Source organism: Macaca nemestrina (assembly GCF_043159975.1).
Source record: "Macaca nemestrina isolate mMacNem1 chromosome 4 unlocalized genomic scaffold, mMacNem.hap1 SUPER_4_unloc_1, whole genome shotgun sequence".
Taxonomy (NCBI): Eukaryota; Metazoa; Chordata; class Mammalia; order Primates; family Cercopithecidae; genus Macaca; species Macaca nemestrina.
The window spans coordinates 570,368-591,130 of record NW_027257554.1 but is presented as its reverse complement, the minus strand read 5'-3'; the positions used below and the strand labels follow the sequence as shown (position 1 = coordinate 591,130).

The following is a 20,763-nucleotide window of genomic DNA, read 5'->3' as shown; positions in this document are numbered from 1 at the left end:
AAGGATCAAGAGCTCATGGCCAAGAGGGGACCAGGCCCACCCACAAACACTGCTGATGTGGCAGGGATGTGGCAACGCAGAAAGGAACCAGGGGCTGGGCTCCCAGCAATCTGGGGGCCACAGAGACTGGTTTGAGTGCAGGGGGAGTGGGCTAGGGCTAGCCCTGGTGGTAGGATTCACAGGTATCGGGCTCCTGGGCTGCAGCTGCTCAGTCACCTCCTGGCACTCAGGTGCATCAGTTCATTTTCCTCATGCCAGTGGTGGGGGCAGCCCTAATGCACAGGGTCTGAAAAATGCTCAGGTGTACCTGTAGTGTGTGAGAGGAAGGAGGCTGGCAAAGGTGAGCGTGGCCACCTCGCTAGGTGTGGGTCTTAAGGGAACTTCTGTCTCCTTTCAGGTGGCACAGAATGTGGACCTGTACACAGGCGACCCCAACCTGGGGCTGGAGCTGTTTGAGGCAGCTGGAGACATCTTCTTCAATGGGGCCTGGGAGCGGGAGGAAGGCATGTCCTTCTACCGGGTGAGCTGGCCTGTGGGCTGATGTGGGTGGGCCTCAGTGGAGCACCTGGAGGGCTGAGGCACAGGTGTGGCACGGTAGAGGTCTCCCACCTGGAGGCAGGGCCACCCATGCACATGATGAGTTTCCAAGTGGTCTCACCGGGAATGATATTGACCATGCCCCTGCCCGAGACAAACGCTCGGGGCCTGGACGTGACAATGGTTCTACCCTTGTACCTGATGACCTCAAGCAACCATGAGTGAGAAGTCCTGTCCCCATCTTCCAGATGAGGAAACTGAGGCTCAGAGAGGCACAGGGACATGTCAAAGGACACACAGCATCAGTGGGAGACCCAGGTCTGCATGTACCCCGAAGTGGGACGGCTTCTCCCTTCCTCTGAGCTCACAGTGTTGCTCAGCCCTGGGCACAGATAAATGTGGTGTTTTTAGAGCAGAGAGGAGTGCTGGCTCCCCCCAGTCAGACCCCCGGTGCCCAGGTGGGAGAGGCTGGTCTGAGGCTGTCAGGTGTAGCTGGATGGGCCTCAGGTGACTCTTCAGCCCCCAACTTGGTGTCTGAACTGTGTGTTATCCCAGAGCACAGAGCTGTGTCGAGGTGCAGGGGTAGCTGGGGCATGGGAAGCTCCAAGTACATGTTTGAGCTCTGAGGAGGGCGCTGGGCAAGGTGGGTGCTGTGGGAAACCTGACCCCACCTGCCTGTGTGGTAGGACCAGGCCTGCCCCTGGAGTGACTACGGGCAACCGCAAGGTGGAGCTGCAGCTTCAGCTGTGCAACAAGCTGGTGGCACTCCTGGCCACACTGGAGAAGCCCCAGGAGGGCTTGGAGTTTGCCTACATGGCCCTAGCACTCAGCATCACTCTGGGTAAGTCCCCTGAGCCCCCACCCTGCCAGGACCCACACTTTGCCAGAGCCCAGCCTCCAGGTCTGCAGGCCAGGAGCTGAAACAGCTGCTGGATTTTCCTGGTCTCCTGTCCAGGCAGGCAGATCTGCCTAACGGGCTTCCCCGTCCGGCTGTGGGGCACAGCCCAAGGTCTCTCACGCAGTGCAGAGCTCCCTGCCTGCCTGAGCTCTGCTTCCTCTGCCTGTTCCTGCTGCTGACCACAAGGGCTGTCCAGTGTGCCCTCTGCCTTCCAGACATGCCAGGCATCTCATTGGTCCCTGTGCCAGGCTGAGTGGCACATTCCCTTTCTCTTGTGCCCTTCCCACCATCATCAACCACACAGCTCTCTGGCTGATAAAATCCCAGTTCCCCTTCCAGCAGTCTGCCCCTTAAGGCCGGGCATCCCCTGGTGCTGTGCCAGGGTTGTCTATCCCCCTCCAGAGACAGGGAACCCTAGGCAGGCCACATGCCCCAGCGCCTTGTGCCCCGTGGCCCATTACACAGTAGGTGTGCAGCTGACTCCCCAAGGTAGGGGGCTCTGATCGTGCCACACCCAGGAGGAGTCGAATGTCACGTCTGTGAGTTGCCTGGAGCCGGGGAGCCCAGGAGCACCTGGACTGCATGGCTTTTGGGTTCTCCTGGTTAAAACCAGTGAGCAAAGGCAGGTGGCTCTGTGTAGACAAAGAACTGGGCCATCCAAGTCCGACTTTCCAAAGCCTCACAGTAGACAGGGGCAGGCCTTATTAGTTCTGCTTTGCACATGGGAAAGCGAGTCTGGGAACCTGGAAGGGACTGGCCAGAGCTGCCCAGGTGACCACAGGTGCCTGGAGGCAAGCCAGGCATGCAGCCCGGGGTCTGCATACCTGCTCCTGAGGGGCCTGAGCCCTCCCTGCCCCAGGGAGCCACGTCCTCACACCTGCACCTTTGGCCTGCACCCAGGGGACCAGTGAACGAGCGCATGGCCTACCACAGCTGGCCGCCCTGCACCACCGGCTGGGCCATGGCAAGCTGGTGGAGCACTTCTACCTCAAGGCCCTGTAGCTCTGCAACTCACTGCTGGAGTTCGACGAGGAGACCGTCTACTACGTGAACATGTATCTGGTGCTCGGTGACATCATCTTCTATGACCTGAAGGTGGGTGGCAGGGGTAGGGCACGGGGTGTTCCCAGACCCCTTGGAGTGGGATCTCCACCCACACCCCAGAGGCCTGGGTTCCAGCCTTCCTTAGGAATGGCCCAGTGGCCTCCCTGGAGCTCTGCACCCAGCTGGAGGAGCCGGCAAGGTTAGCAGATACAACCAAGCTCCCAAGATGGCCAGGCCCCACCCTCAAGAACTCAGTCTCAGCCAGGGAGGCTGACACATGAGTGGGCAATGGTGGCCTCTGGGTAAAGAAGGAGGATTGTAGTCAGGGGGGCCCTCCTGGAGGAGGTGACACCAAACTGAGTCTTGACAGTCAAGTGTCAAGTTGCATTTAACAAAGAAAACAGGGTCGGGAGAAGGACATTTCAGAGGACGGCATCATCCTCACACTGAATCCACGTTGCAAGATCCAACCCAAATCCTGGCGCCTCCTCTAGGAAGCCTGCCCAGGGTGCCAGCCTGCACTGAGTAACTCCTTCCTGGAGTCCCGAGACACCTTGAATCTTCACACCACCCAGGAAGGGTTGGGTGGGACCCCAGTGTCTTATCATTGGGTTCACAGACAGGGAAACCCCAGCTTAGGGCAGGTGTAGTGGGGCGGGGGCCCAGCCAGCCAGGCTGAGACCTTGCTGGGTCGGGTCTGTCTTGAGGGGAGGTGCTGTGCTCCCTCTGCCCCCAGCCCTGCAGGGGTAGAGAGCTGGGACTGGCAGACTCAGACCTGGGGTGTCTCTACCCCTCTGCCCAGCAGGCACGACCCCTCCTCAGCATCGCACCGGCACCTCGTCAGTGCTCCTTAGGGGCTGAGAGGCCAGGGCACTCCAGTCCAGGGGCCAAAATCTTGGGGGCCTTAGAACAACATGAGGAGCTGGGGCAGCCCTAAGACCCCGCCCCGTATCCCCCACCGCAGGCTTGGGGCTGCCCGGGAGGCCCTTGCCCAGTGCTGGCGACACCTGGTGATCAGAAGTGGTCCCTGTGGCCTCCCAAGTCCCAGCCAGACAGGGAGGTGCCAAGTGTCAGACCCAGAGGGACACTGCTCACTGCCCAGGGTCTCTCCTGGGACCCAAGGGGACCGACCTCCCAGAAGAGGCCTTTATCTCACTTGGTCAAGCCTGCCGCCCACTCCCCCTGTCCAGGAGAAAGGAAAGGGCCAAGTAGTACCTGAAAGGCCAAAGTCCACGGTTGGGGTCGAGGGGCAGAGGCCTCCTTCACCTCCTTCCCATGCACAGCCCTCTGGGCCTCATCGTGACTATGCTGTCAGCGCAGGCCAGCTTCCCACAGGGAGGCCCCCTCAGAATTCCCCAAGGGCGGCTGTCTTTCCAAGGCTACACCCTCCTCCTTGTATAGGAGACCCTGGACCCAGGGCCCAGAGGAGTGGGAGAAAAAGCCGGGCTGCATGGGGCCTGGAAGGCTGGCAGAGAAGCAGAGGTAAATGGGCATCTTTGCCGATTGCCTCCAAAATGGGGTCCCCTTTAGTCTACATGTGAGAGTGAGCCCTGGAATAGGGTGGATTAGATGTGTCCTGGCTCAGCCTGCTGCTCACAGCTGCTTCACACACTACAGGCACATGGAAATGCACACACAAATGCACATGCACACACAGGCGCCCACACACAGACACGTGCACACACACAGGCACACAAACACGCACAGGCACACACACAGGCACACGCAGAGACATATGCATTGGCTGGCTCCTTCCTGTTTAGTTGGGAAGCCCCCACCCCTTCAGGAAGCCTTTGCCTTCCATCCCCGGCTGAGTCTGGGGTCTCCTGGGCTTCCCTCTGCCACAGCCCGGGCCACCCTGTGTGGTCAGTGTTCACTCCCAGGTCCCTCAGACTGGGATCAAGGACGTTAGGCTCAGCCACACACCCAGCACAGAGTCCAGTGTTCGGCTGGGCGGGGGCCATTGGATGAGCAGTGGCGGTGACTCGGGGCCTTCTCACGCCCCTGCTCTGTGTGTGGGGCGGGGCAGTGAGGGAATGGACTGCTGCGTCTTGGACTTTCTCATTGGCCCTGGGAGCCATCTTGAGATGGCAAAGAGGAACAGGCTAGGCATGGGTCTTAGAGAGGTCCCTTGGGTGACCCCCATGTGGAAGAGGTGCCGGGTGGGGGATGGGAGGGTCAAGGAGGAGGTCTGGGAGACGGCATCCCAACCCAGGGATGGTGAGTTTGAGCCAAAGATGCATTGAAAACAGGAGTGGATGTCTGGGGAGTCACACTCCATCAATATTTCAGGGATCATTGCCAGGGAGGACACCTGTGAGATGGTTTTGTACCTGGCCTGTCCCGTGGAGGGCCTGGAAATGGTCAGTATGGACAGGGGCCAGAGGGGAGCCTGGGTCACTCAACGCTTTGCCCCTGCTGTGGCTTGGAGCCACGAGTCCTGCATGGAACTGTCAGAGCAGGCAGGATCTGCCCTGACCTCAGCCCATGGGGAAAGCAGCCACTGCCTACAGAAAGGGTGGCACTGGGGCAGGAGGCTTGGGGTGAGTGGGGCATAGGGACACTCAGGAAGGCTTCCAGGGGTGTCAGGGTCATCCCCACCTCCTACAGCTGAGACCACAGCAGTGTCACAGGCTTCGGGGCTCATGGGGTGAGCCAGCATTGGCTGGACATGTGGAATGACCTGGAGACAGGAACGGCCTCTGGGAAGACGGGCTCCGAGTCCCCCTTTTGCTGAGCATGGCCTGTCCCCTTCAGGACCCGTTTGATGCAGCCGGGTACTACCAGCTGGCCCTGGCAGCCGCCATGGACCTGAGCAACAAGAAGGGCACGGCTGAAGACCTACACGTGGCCGGCCACCATCTCCCACAACTTCCTCCTGGACCGTGAGAAGTTTATCCTCTTCTACCAGAAGGCCAGGACCTTCACCACAGAACTCAACGTCCGCAGGGTCAACCTACCTCCTCTGCCACTCTGCGGGTGGGCCCCCTGGTTGGCCCTCAGCCACCCTCGCTGAGGACAGCATCCAAGGGAATGGGTTTTGTGCAAGGAGGATGGTCTCCTGCCTCTCCTGGTGTCTCCGTGGCTCATTTTCTGGGAAATGGAGGCATGAAAGCAGGGTTCAAATAGCAATTAATGTTTTTTTTGCAATAACATACCGAAGTCCCCAGGGCATCCTTCTCTGTGTGCTTCCTGGGCTGTGTCTAGGGGCCAGCTCCTTCCCTGGTGACAGCTCTCTGATCTTCGGGATGAGAAGGACCCTGAGTCCAACAGACCTGGCCAGGTCACCATGAGCCTCGGTTTCCTCGGCGGCCAGATGGGAGATGGTGGTGGAACTCCCTGGGCAGCTCCCTGCTCTCCCTGCTCAGAGCTCTTACTGTACGTCTCGTGCCGCCGTTGCCTTTAACCTTCAGGCCACTGTGATCGGATGTGGGGGCTGCTAGTGTCCCTGTTCACCATTGAAGAAATAGAGGCACAGAGAGGTTAGGTGTCTGGCCCACCGTCACACAGCAGGTAGGGGCAGACACGCAGAGCCCAGTACACTGACCACCACACCACCCTGCCAGCCTGTAGCCTGGATGGTGTCCCCCATTGGGACCCAAAGTCAGCTCCTGGACCTCTCGTGGTGTCAGGAGAGCCACAGGCCAGTGAGGGTGGCGACGGGGATCCCTCATTCAGTGTCCTCTGCTCTCAGACTTGGTTGGGCCGAGCCTGGCCAGTCCCACCTCTGGCCACTGGTCAGCCCTGCAGGAAGTGAGATGCAGGGATCTCCGCCTGTGTAGACGCTGCTACCCAGTATTGAAAGCCTTATCTGGGCTGACCCCAGCCATCCCCACATGCCCCTCCCCTTCCGGCCCCTGGCCCTCATCCTAGTCCCAGGAATCCCAGGTTTTCCTTCTTGGAATCTCTTGGCCCCAGGGAACACGGCTCACACGGTCTCTTTGCCAGTTTACGCAAGAAAACCGAGGTTCAGAGACTATGGGTGTCCCACGTGATTCTCACATACACTGCACTCTCCCAGGCCCCTTTTTTACACACTTTAAATGAGGTGACTTTCACATCGCATGCAATTAACTATTTCAACGCAATTAATGTGGTGGCATTTGTGCATTCACAGTCCTGTGCAACCACTCTCGCCATCTAGTTTCAAAATGTATTCATCTCCCCAGAAGAAACCTCCCATCCTCACTAAGCAGTTACCCCTTCTTGGTATCCCCCAAGCCCCTCCTTTAACGGAAGGGGAAACTGAGGTCCGGAGAGAGACTTGCCAGTGGGCGGAGCTCTGATAATAAGGAATCAGGCACCCATCTGCTGGTTCAGTCCTGGGTTGGTTTTCCACCCAGCAGAGGTGACAGAATCAAGAGGTTCTGGGACCCCATGCTTGCAGCCAGAGCCCTACCCTGAGCCTCCCCACCAGGGGGCAGCAGAGAGGCGGGAAGCAGCAGCTCAGAGCTGCTGACAAACCTCATGTAGACCCCAGATCGCCGTCTCTGTGGGTTGGGCTTGGGAATTGGAGAGGAGGCCGCATGATTGGAAACGTGAAGACAGCACGGCCTGGCTGGAGCAGCTGGAAGCGCCGTCACGTTGACTGAGGACACAGACCTCCTGCCTACTGGGCCGGGCCTGCAGCCATTCTTCTCGGGGTGGGGCCCCCAGGTCCGGGTTGCTCTTGGTCCCCGACCTGCCTCAGAGTCTGGGGAGCTTTGGAACTCTGCCTCCCCATCTCCACCCACCCTGACTGGTGCCATGAGGGGCCTGGATCCTGGGATCCTGTTCCTCTTGGGCAGCAGAGACTGGGGGACCAGAGGAGATGATGGGTCTTCAAGCCCCACATTCAAACCCCAGCCCACCACTGACAGTCTGGGGGTTCGGGATGAGGGAGTTGATGTCTCTGAGCCCCAGTTTTGCCATCACTAAAATGAGGCCGACATACTGGGGCAGAGTGCCAGTCCCCGGGCTAACAGAGACCTGTTTCCTACTGAAAATACCTCTTACTTCTAGGAACAGCTCCAACAACCACACTAGAGAACACTCTACCCAGGCCAACTTGTCAGAGGCACGTGAACCAGAGCGACTCCATCTTGAATGGGGGCTGGGTAAAGGGATGCTGAGACCTACTAGGCCGCATTCCCAGGAGGCTAGGCATTCTTAGTCACAGGATGAGATAGGAAGTCGGCACAAGATACAGGTCATAAAGACCTTGCTGATAAAGCAGTTTGCAGTAAAGTCGGCCAAAGCCCACCAAACCCAAGATGGCCACGAGAGTGACCTCTGATTGTCCTCACGGCTCATTATATGCTAATTATAATGCATTAGCTGCTACAAGACACTCCCACCAGCGCCACGACAGTTTACAGATGCCATGGCAACATCTGGAGGTTACCCTACGTGGTCTCAGAAGGGAGGGCAGAAACTCTCAGTTCTGTGAATTGCGCACCCCTTTCCTGGAACACTCATGAATAGTCCAAAACTTGTTTAGCATATGATCAAGAAATAACCATGAAAATGGGCAACCAGCAGCCTTTGGCACCACTCTGCCTATGGAGCAGCCATTCTTTCTTTTCTTTTTCTTTTTTTTTTTTTTGAGATGGAGTCTTGCTCTGTTGACCGAACTAGAATGCAGTGGCGTGATCTTGGCTCACTACAACCTCCACCTCTTGGGTTCAAGCGATTTTCCTGCCTCAGTCTTCCTAGTAGCTGGGATTACAGGCACCTGCCACCACGCCCAGTTAATTTTTTGTATTTTAGTGGGGACAGGGTTTTGCCATGTTGGACCAGGCTGGTCTCGAACTTCTCACCTCAGGCGATCCACCTTCCTCGGCATCCCAAAGTTATAGGATTACAGGAGTGAGCCGCTGCGCCCAGCCAGAGTAGCCATTCTTTTATTCCTTTTCTTTCCTAATAAACTTGCTTTCACTTTATGGACTCGCCCGGAATTCTTTCTTCTGTGAGATCCAGGAAACCTCTCTTGAGGTCTGGATCGGAACCGCTTTCCAGTAACAAACTTGCTTAACCTCTCAGACCCTTCGTCTCTTCATCTGTAACCAAAGACAAAGCCTCCCACGAGGTTCCAAAAGTGTGGAGAGAATGCATGGGAAACGAGTGGCACAGAGTTGGTGTGCAGAACCAATATCACAGACTGGGTGTCAAGCCACTGTCATACTGGAAGTAATATCATGCTCTCCCCCACAAGTTATGAGGAACAATATCATAGGGGGGTGTGTACCTTCTCCGGTAGTGGGAATAGTATCATCATCTCTTCCTTTAGATGACAGAAACAATATCACAGGTAGGTGTACACCCCGTGTGTTTTTGGAAGCAATGTCATTCTCTCTTCTTCTAGGTTTTACGATTCATATCACAGGTGGGGTGTACACCCCTTATTATATTGGATGGAGTCTCATCCTCTTTCAACCTGTATCTTTAGAACAATATCCCATGGGGGTTGTATATCTCTTCAATATTGTTAGTAATACCATCTTCTCCTTTCCTGGATATAAGAAACAATATCACAGGAGGTGTGTACACCCCTTGCAATGTTGGTAGTAATATCATCTCTCCCCTGTGGTTATTAAGGACAAAATCCCAGGGTGGCTGTACAGTTCCTACTTTATTGGGAGTAATATCATCCATTCACCCCCTGGATATCAGGAACCATATCACAGAAGAGGTGTCTACCCCCTTCGATATTATCACCCATGTCATATTCTTCCCGCCTGGATATTAGGAACTATACCCCGGGGTTGGGGGCGGTTTACACCCACTGCGATATCGAAAGTAAAATCAGCCTCTTTCCCGCTGGATATTAGGAACTCTATCTCAGGTGTGGGCGCACCTTCTGGGATATTGGGAGTACTATCAGCCTCCACACTGCTGCATATTAGGAACAACATACAGGGGGCAGGGTGGTTACACCCCCTGTGATATTGAGAGCAATATTCTGGTCTTACCCCTGTACATTAGAAACTACATCACAGGGGTCTGTACACCTTCAACGATATTGGGATTCATGTTACCCTCTCCCCCACTGAATGTCAAAAACGATATCACATAAAGGTGTACACCCCCTGCGATATGGCCAGTAACATCATCGTCTCTACCTTTGGATACTAGGAACAACATCATGGAAGGTGTGTACACTCCACTGCAATATTGGGCATAATATTATCCTCTCTTCCCCTGGATATTAGAAACGATATCCCTGGTGGAGGGAGATGGAGTACATTAAGAACAACATCACTGGGTGGGTGTACTCCCCCTGCGATATTGGGTGTAGTATCATCCTCTCTTCCCTAGGATATTAAGAATAATATCACAGGAGGGGTATACAGCCACAGTCCCTGTGTTATTGGGAGTAATAGTGTCTTCTCCCACTCTAGATATAAGGAAAAATATCCCAGGGTTTGTGTACATCCCTTGCGATATTGAGTATATTGTCATCGTCACCCAACATGGATATTGGGTGCAGTGTCTCAGGGGGGTGTACACCTTCTTCGATATTGGGAGTAATATCATCCCCTCCCCACAGGATCGTAGGCTAAATATCGAAGGGGTTTTACCACTCGTGCGATATGGGCAGTAATATCATGCTATCCCCACCTGGATGTTAGGAACTATATCACAGGCGGCTATACACTTCTTGGCATATTGGGAGTCTTATCATCCTCTCCCATCTTGGATATTATGAAAAATATTAGAAACGAGGTGTACACCTGCTGAGATATTGAGAGTAATATTATGCTCTCCTCTTTGGGATATTAGGAACAATATCGCAGGAGGTGTGTGCAAACCCTGCGATATTGGGAGTAATATCATTCTCTCCCCTTGAATATAAGAAACAATATCACAGGAGGATGTACTCCCCCTGTGATACTAGGAGTCATATCATGTTGTTTGGAACAATAGCACAGTGGGTGTGTAAAATCCCTGCGATATTGCCACTAGTATTATCTTCTCCATCCCAGGATATAAGGAACAATATCACAAGGTGATGTACACCCCTGTGATATTGGGGGTAATATCTTCCTCTTCCCTGCTGGCTTTTACTAATATCTTCCTCTCCCCGGCTGGATGTGAGGGAAAATATCACAGTGGAGGTCCACGCCCCTTGCGATATTGGGAGTAATATCATCGTCTCGTACCCTAGATAGAAGGAACAAGATGATCGAAAGGATGTACACACACTGCGGTAGTTTCAATAATGTCATCCTCTACCCCCTGGTTATTAGGAAAAACATCATAGAGGAATGTACACTTTCTGCAATATTGGGAGTAATATCATCTTCTCCCTGCTGGATATGAGGAACAAGCCTATTAATTATTAATAAATATAATAAAAATTAGTAATCATCGACATTAATAATGACAAAGATACTAAATATTAATACTGATTCAGAATATTAACAATGAGTATTAATTAATAATATTAACACAATAAAATAATGATATCAACAATTAATCTTACTTAAATCAATACTAAGTGATGATGGCAAAAAACAATATTAAAAATTAGTAACATTAATAAATGATATAATTATTAAAAATTAATTTTTTTCATCCATCATCTATTTAAAATAATTATCCATATTAATTGTAAAATATTAATAGTATTATTGATAATTATTACAATCAATTCTTGATGTTTAAGAATTATATCACTGTTTCCTGAGCAATACACTGAAGGTGTACACCTGTCTGTGAAAGAGTTCATTATTTCCAGAGGGGGAGACGATATTACTCACAGTATCTTAAACAGGCTATGAGTCCACCATGGCTCCCAATAGCCAAGGGGAGGAGAAGGGGTGGCTATTGGGCCCCACCTCGCGGGGCCTCTGCAAAGCCTCTACCTGGGCTTCAGCTCCCACCCCGGCACCCTCCAATCTTTTCACACAGACTGGAGAGCTATCTATAAAAAACATTCATCTGATCCATTGAAAACTCTTTGCTCACTTCAAGTACACGTCAAGCCTTTCTCGAGGTTCCCTGCTCCGCCTGGTTCTGACACCAGGTCCCGCTCTAGCTCCAGCCACCCCAGGTCCTCCTGGGGCCTCTGGATATGCTGGCCGCTGTGTGCATCACATTCAGGCACAGTGATGGGCGGCAGAGCGACCCCCAAAGGAATCCCGGTCCCAATCCCTGGAACCTGGGACTGTTCCCTCATGCGGTGATAAAGGTGAATTCTGAGGACAACCCAGGTGGGCCCTAAGTGCCACGACCTGCATCGGCAGATGAGGGGTGCAGAGGCTGAAGGCCCTGGAGCAGGATGCTGCACACCCACATGGGAGGAGGCGGCGCCAGGGAACAAGGCGTGCAAGGCCCGCAGCTCTGCGCACCTGAATGGGCCACGAGGGCCTCTCCTGGAGCAAACACTCTGGTCTCAGTCCATGGCTCCTGCCCTCCAGAGCTGTGGGAGAGTGAGTATTATTTTCCAGCCCCAGGTGTGTGGTCAGGGTCTCAGCGGCCACGGGACACACACAGGCACCTTCCTCAGCTCTGACCCAGAGGGAAATGTCATTTCCTCAGGAAAACGCCGCCTGGTTTCTAGGAGTGCAAAGTTCCCTCTGTCAGGGGCTCTCGGGGCACCCCATGTCCTCTCTTCATAGAAATCAACCCGGTGTCTCTCCCTGCAGTTACCTCGTGGTTATTTCACTTGCAGTCCGCACTAGGCTGCAAATTCCATGAGGGCAGGAACTGTGGGCTAGGCTTACACCACTGCACCATCAACAGGACCCGGCCGAGCCCAAACAGCAGGCGCTCAAGAAATACTTGTCTCTGAATGACATAAGCACAGTATTCCTCAGCCAGTCGTCTGTCCGTCCGTCCGTCCGTCCGTCCTGGTCAAGGGCTGATCCTGCAGGATTCCCTAACCGGCCTCCATGGGATTCAGCCAAGAGTAAAAACATGAAGTGGGGGTGTGGACTTGAGACTGGGAGCCACATGAGAGTCTGTGCATGAAAGTTTAACACCCACTGGGAAATTTTCACTTGAGTACCTCGGATGAAATTTAAAAGCGCACTTTGTTGAATAAACATAGGCTTGATTAAACCATTCCAACCTATACTTCGTTTTTTGACAGATTCTTTTCTTCCCAAAATAATTGGTTGATGTATTCAAAACTGAATACGGGCTCTAGTTAGAGGGCCACTTTGCATTGTGTAGAAGCCGAGATGGGGAGAGAAACAGGCAATGGGAAGAATTCCCGTCTTTGTGCTTAGGAAGGACGGAGGACAGAAACCCGTCAAGGGTCCAAAGAGCCCACAACTGCCTTCTTGAAGGGCCAGTGTAGAATTCTGAGGGTTTCACTGTTCCACCTGTACTGGGTGGGTCTCTAATTGCGATCTAAGACTTAAGATGCCGTAAGGCTTTAAGACTTGCCCTTTGTCTTAGAGAATCCTGGGCATGGGAAGGAAAATGTGGGTGGGGCATCAGGATCCCCAGAGGCACAAAGCTTCATGGGTTATTTTTCCAACTGAATCTCCCCCGCAGCCCATCCTGAGGTGGGGAATTACTGTCACTCATTCAAAGAATGACATCCATCGCTTAATAGCAAAAGAATTCTGCAGGCAAAGCAGCTCTCCCAAGAGGCTGATTTGTGCCCGAGAGTGTCTGAGTTCTGGTCCCGCCAGGCTGCTGCTGTGGGTGCGTGGAACAGCGCAGCCCTGACACCTGAGCCACGCCCACGACCGTGTGCTCCTCTCAGTGTAAACGCAGTGACAGCTGGGATGGAAGATTCCGCCTTTGCTGGAGCTTAGATACAGCTTTCCTGAACTCTCTCCTCATTACCTAGATGGCATCTGAAGCCTGAATTAGCTTCTAAAAATAGCAAGTCACTCCAGCCGTGCCTCGGGCAATTAGTCAAAGTAGCACTGACAAGAAAAAGGCCGATCCCAAGCATGGCCCTGCGTGGACAGCAGCTGTGAGTGGCACTCGTCAGGCAGAGCCTGTGACCTCAGCCATTCTTGCCACACAATGGGATGCGCCTGGCAGATACAACCCCCTGAAAGGGCACACACACGATCCTGCTAGGAAATTCCCCAAGGAGTCCCATGGGAGCGAGAGCCCCAGGCTACAGTTCAAACATCACCAGCACTTTGCTCTGTGGGTGTAAAGAACTATAAATTGGTGGTGAAAGATAAGGTGGCATTTGCTACAGCGTTAAGGTAGAAAAAAGCCACTGACTTCTGTGTGAGAACCACCTTGCTCTGTGAATCTGCAGGGAGACCAGTTTTCCCATGACTGGTATCCCTCACGACAGCCGAGCCTCTACTGAAGTCGGTGGCCAGACGGGGCAGGGGGTGGTGGTCCCGCCCCTGCTACAGCAAGGGACCTGCAGCAAAGCACAGCCGCTGGCCGGGGTAGTGCTGCGCAGCATGTGTGGACATCTACAAGGTGCTAAAGGAGAGTGAAGCCAGCGATGGCTGGAACCCAATGGCATTCAATGAACAGGGGTCAAGCACGGGGCCCAAGAAAGTCCAGGGAACGAGTCGGGGCCAGCCTCTGCAAGGGAACTGGGCCAGCATAGCACCAGGGAACGCAACAAGGAGAAGTCCAGGAGAGAGATGGCCCTCAGCTCGAGTGTGAGGCACAGGAGGCTGCAGCCGACCTCACGGCCCCTCTGCTCCCTTCCCTGCACTGGAAGTCAGTTCTGAAGAACCCGGAACAGAACTGCTGTTTTCCGAGGTTCTGTGCCAAGCTGAACTAAGGAGTCTCCAACAGGGCTGGGAGTTTTCACCGCAAACTCCGGAGGTGGTTTGGACGTGAACATCTAAGGTAAAGGCCAGTGGCTGCTCTTCAGAAGGCACCAGGCAGCCAAGCCACTGACATGACCCTACTTGCCAAGATGGCCACCATCCCGTCTGCAGCTGAGTGAGGACCCTCTCTGCAGCAAAGGCCTGTGGAACTCCCACAGGTCCTCATGTCCAGTTCATGACCATAGAGGTGGGTCAGCTTATCAGGGACCGGAGGGGCCACCATGCGGGTGTCAGCACCACACCCAGGACCGGCAGGATCCACTCCTCCCAAAGCACATGTTGGTGAAGCTACCTGCCCAGCAGGGCTTGCTTTCAGCTCTCTCAAGAACCTCTCGTCTCACCAGGAAGGCTGTGGTTCCAGGCAGCGGCCCCCAGTGGACACGGCTGTGTCCCAGAGCTCGTACATACCAGGCACTCAAACCCCTTTCTGCAGGCTCCCACAGCTGGCCCTGCAGCCTCGCTAGTCAACGCAGGCAGGAGAGGCAGGCTCCAGAGAAATGGTGCTCACCACTCCCCTAGTCTAGGTGCGATAGAGACAAGACCCCAAGGACTGAATATATCATCTCACTTTTAATCAATAAAGACAGATTCTCCCTAAGGCAGAGAAGCTACAAAATTTACCCTGTTCTGGCCAGTGTGACCGACATAAAGTCAAGCTAATAAAGAGTGGGGGTGGGGGGTGGAGAAGAGTAATAATAAATCTGGCTCATTCTTAGCACAGAAGAAACAAATTGCTAAAATAAGTGAAAGAAAGCAATGGGAGGAAACGGGGTTCTCTTACCCAGACAACAGCATTCAGGCCAGTGTCAGCGCCCAGGCTTATTTCTGTGCTCGGGACATTGTTGCTGATCGTGGCCGGCACCACACACAGGGGGATGCAAAGCTCCTGGCGGCGGCCTCACGCCTCGGCCATGTCGCACGCGCTTTTGTAAGCCTGAAGCAGCAGGGCCAAGCGGTTAGCGGGGGGTGCCGGGTGCTCACCTGCCAGCCCCAGGGCCTACGCTGCGGTCCAGGAAAGGACAGAAGGGGCCAGAATCACCAGGGGAAGCCGGTTCATGCGGGTCAAGGGGCCGACGGGAGCTCTGGAGGCCGTGCGGTAGCAGGACAGGCCTCAGCGACACAGGGGGCTGCCTGGGCACAGCCCAGGTCCTCGTGAAAGGGGAGGCCTGCAGGCAGCACAGCAGGGTGTGTGTGAGGCAGGCAGCAGCGCAGGTTGTAGGCAGTGGCGAGTTAGTCACGAGCGGGACAGCTCAGCTCTCGGCATCTCATCGTGGGTAAGGGAGGCCAGGGCGATCAGCAGGTTGAAAGGCAAAGCCAGTCCTATAGCTTTCTGCAGGCAGGCCACGACCAGTGGGATGGGGCCCACAGCTGTAAGCACCACACCAAGTGACAGCCTTCATCGTGCAGAGGCAGCCTCCACGCTCAGGCAGGGAAGGAGGCATGTAGCTGGATTACCGGTGGGCCACACTCAGCCCCACGCCACATCTCTGCTCACCAGCAGGAAGCCACACACAAAGCCACACAGGCGAGCAAGAGCCTGAGTTGCTGCTATGGGGTTCCACTGGGAAATGGGTTCTGGTGTCAAAAAGGGGAGCGGTTTCGAAGCCCATGTGCACCGGGGTTTTCCAGACTCCACCTCAACGTGATAACCAAGGTAACAGCAGGACAGGTCTACACGCTCACTGTTCCCACCTCCAAGCGGCCCCACACAGCAAGGTATTTTTGTCATCCACTTGGCGGCAAAACCAACTGTTTATGGACTTGGACTTGTCCCTCTTACTGTGAATATCCCCACATCTGCTGCAGAAATGCTACTGTTGGGACGCAGGGCCGGGCCCACATCGCCCCAGGAGAGTTGAACAGTGAGCGACCCAGGCTCTGCAGCCCTGGTGCAACCCAAAGCATTGTGGGCCGAGGGCTTCGGACAGTGGGTGGAGATCTGTGGCAGATGAGTTCACAGCGTGGTGGGTAGGAGGGTAAGGTGGATGGGTCAGTGCTGGGCGACCACGAGGTGAGCTGTGAGCAGGGTCCCCCACACCCCATGGCATGGCCTCCACGTCCTCCCAGGCCCAGCACATGCCCAGCTCTTGGGCTGCTCTGTACAGGCTCTGCCTTGCAGGCTCTGGCCATGGCAGTTTGTGCAGGACTTCAATCCAAATGCCAGCCTGCTTGCCAGCCAGAAACACTCATCTGGGGGATAATCCCTGGTCTGGTGCCCAGGATGTGGCCCCGTCAGCACCACCAACCATGTGGGGGGCTCCTTAGGCTTTTCAGACAGGTGATGTCACTCCTTTCCTGGGGAATACCCTAGCTCAGGACTGACCAAGACTGGCTGCGGGGAGCTGGTTGCGTCTCCAAGAAGCCCTCACCGGAAGCCGGAGGGTGTGTGTAACCTGGTGCCTGAGGCACACAAGAGGGCAGGTGGGGGAGGTCTCGGCTCCTTAACTCCACATTGAAATCTGTGGGAATGGCCACATTGCTGCAAATCCTCTCTCCCCTCTTCCCTATCGCTCCTCTTCTCCTTCCTTCAGTCTCCAAAAAAGGAGAGGGAAGCTTCAAGACAGGGGAGACCCTGCCCAGAAAAGCATAAAACTCTCAAGACCGAACACAGCCGGGCCCCTGGGTCCGTGGTGGGGCCACTATGACAAGGAATTACTCACAAGGCTGTGGTCACCGTCACCTTCGTGACACCTGACAGCAGCGTGGCACCCACCTACTGTGTTTCTGATGTGACCTGATCAAGCTTACAGGACAGAGTAATGCACCAGCCAGTGCTAGGGAATGAAAGGAGTCCAACAGAAACTCCCTGCAGCCATATCCTGAGAATGTGTAACACCTGCTCTGAGGTATTTCATTCATTCTGTTCTGCCCGGAAGACCCACTCACCAGCACCGCATAGATTCTGAGGGGTTGTGGCGTCATCTAAGCATCAATGCTGGCAAGAAGGAAATCACGAGTGAGGATGACGACTTCACCACATCAGATCTGCCCAGGGCTGCGTCCTGGGCACAACACGGCCACGTCCTGAGCCAGACTCCTACTATGGAGCCCGCCCTGTGCTTGGAGGGACTTTCCGCAGCGTCCCTTGCCTCCAGCCCCAGAGGCTGGGAGCATCCCTTCTCCCAGTTCTAACCAGAAACCTCCCTGGACGGTGCAAACATCCCCTGGGGCACAATCACCCCATGAGAATCACCGAATTTACTGAACAACTGGAGCCATCCACAGACCCCAAACATAAATGCTGCACAGGGCCAGGCCATGAGTCACAGGGCACAGAGGGTGTGGCCAGACAGGGAAGAGACGCTCACTCCCACCCATCCTCAGCCTCTGACGGCTGCAGGACAGTGGCTGGAGCGACCCGGAACCATCCACATCAAGTCGCCTCATGCCCTCATGTCCTGAGTTCGTCACCAGCTCCTGTTCTACAGCCAGACAAGCCCAGTTCAGACCCAAATCCAAACCTTCTCAGGATTCATCCTGTTTGGCCGTCAGTAAACAGGACTCTGGAGAAAACAGCTGCCATGTTCACATCTCGGTCCCTCTCCCTTCAGGGGTCCACAGAGGGACCCTCAGCAGCTTTCTCATCCCTGTCCTGGCTCCCGAGCAGCTGTTGCATTCGCCAGGGTGACCTTGATCGGCCGGCGTCACTCACCCATCACGAGACTAGAACCACAGCACTCCCAAGACAGCCTCATTTCTCGGAGCTCAGGATCAGAAGGTCAATGAGGACACACACATACACTTACCAAGGTGGCTGTGCCTGGCCAACGGGAGCCTCAACTAACTACACGCTCCAGTTCTTTCTCTATTATAATCAGTTAACTTAAGGCCCAGCGTGGTGGCTCATCCCTGTAACCCCTGCACTTTGAGAGGCCAAGACAGGGGGACTGCTTGAGCCCAGAAGTTTGAGACCAGCCTGGGCAACACAGGGAGACCTCGTTTCTGTAGAAATAAAAAAAAATTACATGCGCACAGTAGCATGCACGTGTAGTCCCAGCTACTCAGGAGGCTGAGGTGGGAGGATTGCCTAAGCCTAGGAGGTGGAGGCTGCAGTGAATCGTGACTGCACCACTCCATTCCAGCCTGGGAAACAGAGTGAGGACCTGTCTCAAAAAAAAAAAAAAAAAAAGAAAAGAAAAGAAAAGAAAAGAAAAGAAAAGAAAAGAAAGAAAGAAAATGAAATTGTTTAACCTAGCTTTGAGAAACTCGAATGAATGAAAAACTGAATTTAAAACAATCGCATAATAAATCACACAGTCCCTCCAAGGGAAGTCAAAGGGGGTGGAACTGATCATTTGTGGGGTGTTTGCCTCACGTATTTTGGTTTTCAAATTTTGACCCTACACATTTGTTACATATTTACAATCTGAAAAACAACAAATAGAAAGTTATTTATAGCGGAGGACCCTGGAATTAAAGAGAGATTTTTTTCATGCCTGAAAGTGTACATCACATACCACAAGGACCTATGCTTTGTGTGGAAACTTGAAAATAAAAAAAGTCACAGGGAGCTCAACACCAGCTTTGTCCCACATCTTTCAGATGCTCAGCTAACTGCAGTGACTGCTCTCAAATTCTCCACCCATTCCCTCTGGGCAAGATCCAATTAGGTACCAATTAGGGAAAAAAGAAGCTTCAATCCCTCCCATTGCCCATCCAACTTTCACAGACCCAAAAATTCAGCTAAAGCTGGTGAAAGAGCAGGGAAAGCCATGCTGGAATCCCCTCTTTGAAACAAGACACTCATGTTCATGTTCCCAGCGCGAAGGTCAGCCCAGAGCCGGGCCCGCCCCGCAGCAGCAAAGCCGTGACACCCGTCACTGGGAAAACAGAAGCAACATCTAGGTCAGAGATTAGTGACTGCCAAAAATAAGGTGAAAGTTGCCCCCAAAGCCAGTGAACACGGGAAAACCTGGGCAGGTTTCCTTCGCAAAGAAAGTGAAGAGAGTTTAAGATGCTCAGAAAAGCAAGAAACGAGTGCTAAGCGTTACTTACTATAGGTGCTGTATGTTAAATACTTTTTTTTATTTACCAGTGCCAGAAATAAGTTTCATGCCAAGGGTTTCCAAAAAAAAAGAAAGAAAGAAAGAAAGAAAGAAAAACTGAAAAATATTCCTGAGAACTAAGTCGCACAAGAAAAATTAAAACTTGAGAATTAGTGAAAAATTTTAGACATTAAAATTTTAAAAAAATGAAATGCTTCCTGCATTAGGTACGCATCTTCAGACTCCCACGTGAATAGCCGGGAATGGCGGCACGTGCCTGTGGTCCCAGGTACTCGGGAGGCTGAGGTGGGAGGATCACCTGAGCCCAGGAGGTCGAAGCTGCAGTGAGCCGAGATCGCAACACTGCACTCAAGCCTGGGTGACAGAGTAAGACCTTGTCTCACAAAGAAACAAAACAAAACAAAACAAAAAACCAGAAGAATATATTTCTATGTTTTATTATTGTCTCTTGGCAAAATACTCAACTAGCCCCAATATTGCCTTAGATGTAACTTAACATCCCCAATTTACAAAGGGGAAAATGAGGTCAACAGCCAAGACCAAAGAGATAACAAGTGCAATGGTGCGTTCAGAACAATGACTACAATTATAAAATATTCGGTTCAATTTCTACCCTCAGCATCAAGGCAGGGGTTCATCATAATGGGTATTGGAGGCTTAAAGAAATGTAGGCTCAGCATTTACAGAAAAAAAAAAAAAAAAAAAAAGCGGATTTTAATGCTGGTGCCATCACAGGAGAGTGCGGCCCAGCCCTCCTCAGCACTGCAGGTACTCACGGGCACTCCCAGGGTATTGGCCACGCTACGTCCCCGCCGGTGGCCACACAGAAGAAGAGGCGGTAAAACTTTTTTGAGAATGAGATCAAAAATGTTCAGAGTCTAAAAACGTAATTTTCTGGGGATGGGGGGAATAACGAGAAGCTCTCATTCATGGTATTTGTAAAAGGCTGTTTCTAGCGCACTGGTAGATAAAAAGGGCGGGGGCCCTCGGGTTATCGTCAGCCAGCGCCCGCCTGGTGGGGCACACACGGACTTAGGTCGGTGATAGTGTTCAGGGCTGTGTCTGCCCCGATGCTGAAATCGGAACTCGGCACATTGTTGGACACAGTAGCGGGAACCATGATCGTGGGCACACAGAACTCGTGTTTCTCCCGGGGGACTGACAGTTCCAGGAGTCCCATCTAAATTGACCCAGTATCTGCAACGCTGGCTGCTCAGAGGCCCTGGTGTGGAAGGGCCAGGTCATCGCTTAGTCATATGGGGCACAAGCACGTCACTTGCCACTCCTATCTTTCTATTTCATCAAACCCTATTTTCTCCTGAACATTGATCATAGCAAAGTCATTAGACTTCGAAACATCAGCTTGCTTTGTTCAAGAAGTTTAAACACACGTAAGTCTTTCTTGCCATGCTCAACACACACCACCGGCCGTTTCCGAAGTCAGTGTTTCTGGAACAAAAGCCTTGGCCTGCCCCGTGAACGTTCACACTGAGCACACTGTCGCGAGGCTGCTTGGCCAGCCAACAGG

The 20,763-nt window shown here is 53.3% G+C and overlaps 1 protein-coding gene and 1 long non-coding RNA gene across 12 annotated transcripts in view; one reads left to right on the top strand and one right to left on the bottom strand.

Annotated features, from left to right (window-relative positions):
- Window positions 1–551, top strand: part of LOC139361025 (SH3 domain and tetratricopeptide repeat-containing protein 1-like) — a 49,263-nt gene extending 48,712 nt beyond the window's left edge. For both annotated transcript variants that reach the window (XM_071089518.1, XM_071089517.1), the window contains one exon: window positions 398–551. In XM_071089518.1, coding sequence (XP_070945619.1) covers window positions 398–541 — 144 coding nt within the window. In that variant the 3' untranslated portion in view covers window positions 542–551. The remainder of the gene's footprint in view (window positions 1–397) is intronic.
- LOC139361026 (uncharacterized) overlaps window positions 1–20,763 on the bottom strand; it is a 570,651-nt gene that overhangs the window by 11,665 nt on the left and 538,223 nt on the right. For 7 of the 10 annotated variants that reach the window (XR_011618603.1, XR_011618602.1, XR_011618605.1 and 4 more), the window contains one exon: window positions 5,595–5,927. The exons of 1 other annotated variant lie outside the window; for it this stretch is intronic. This is a non-coding gene — a long non-coding RNA (uncharacterized lncRNA). Of the gene's footprint in view, window positions 1–546; window positions 5,291–5,439; window positions 5,928–20,763 lie in introns of those variants that run through there. 2 more of the 10 variants (XR_011618599.1, XR_011618606.1) reach the window with 2 other exon arrangements.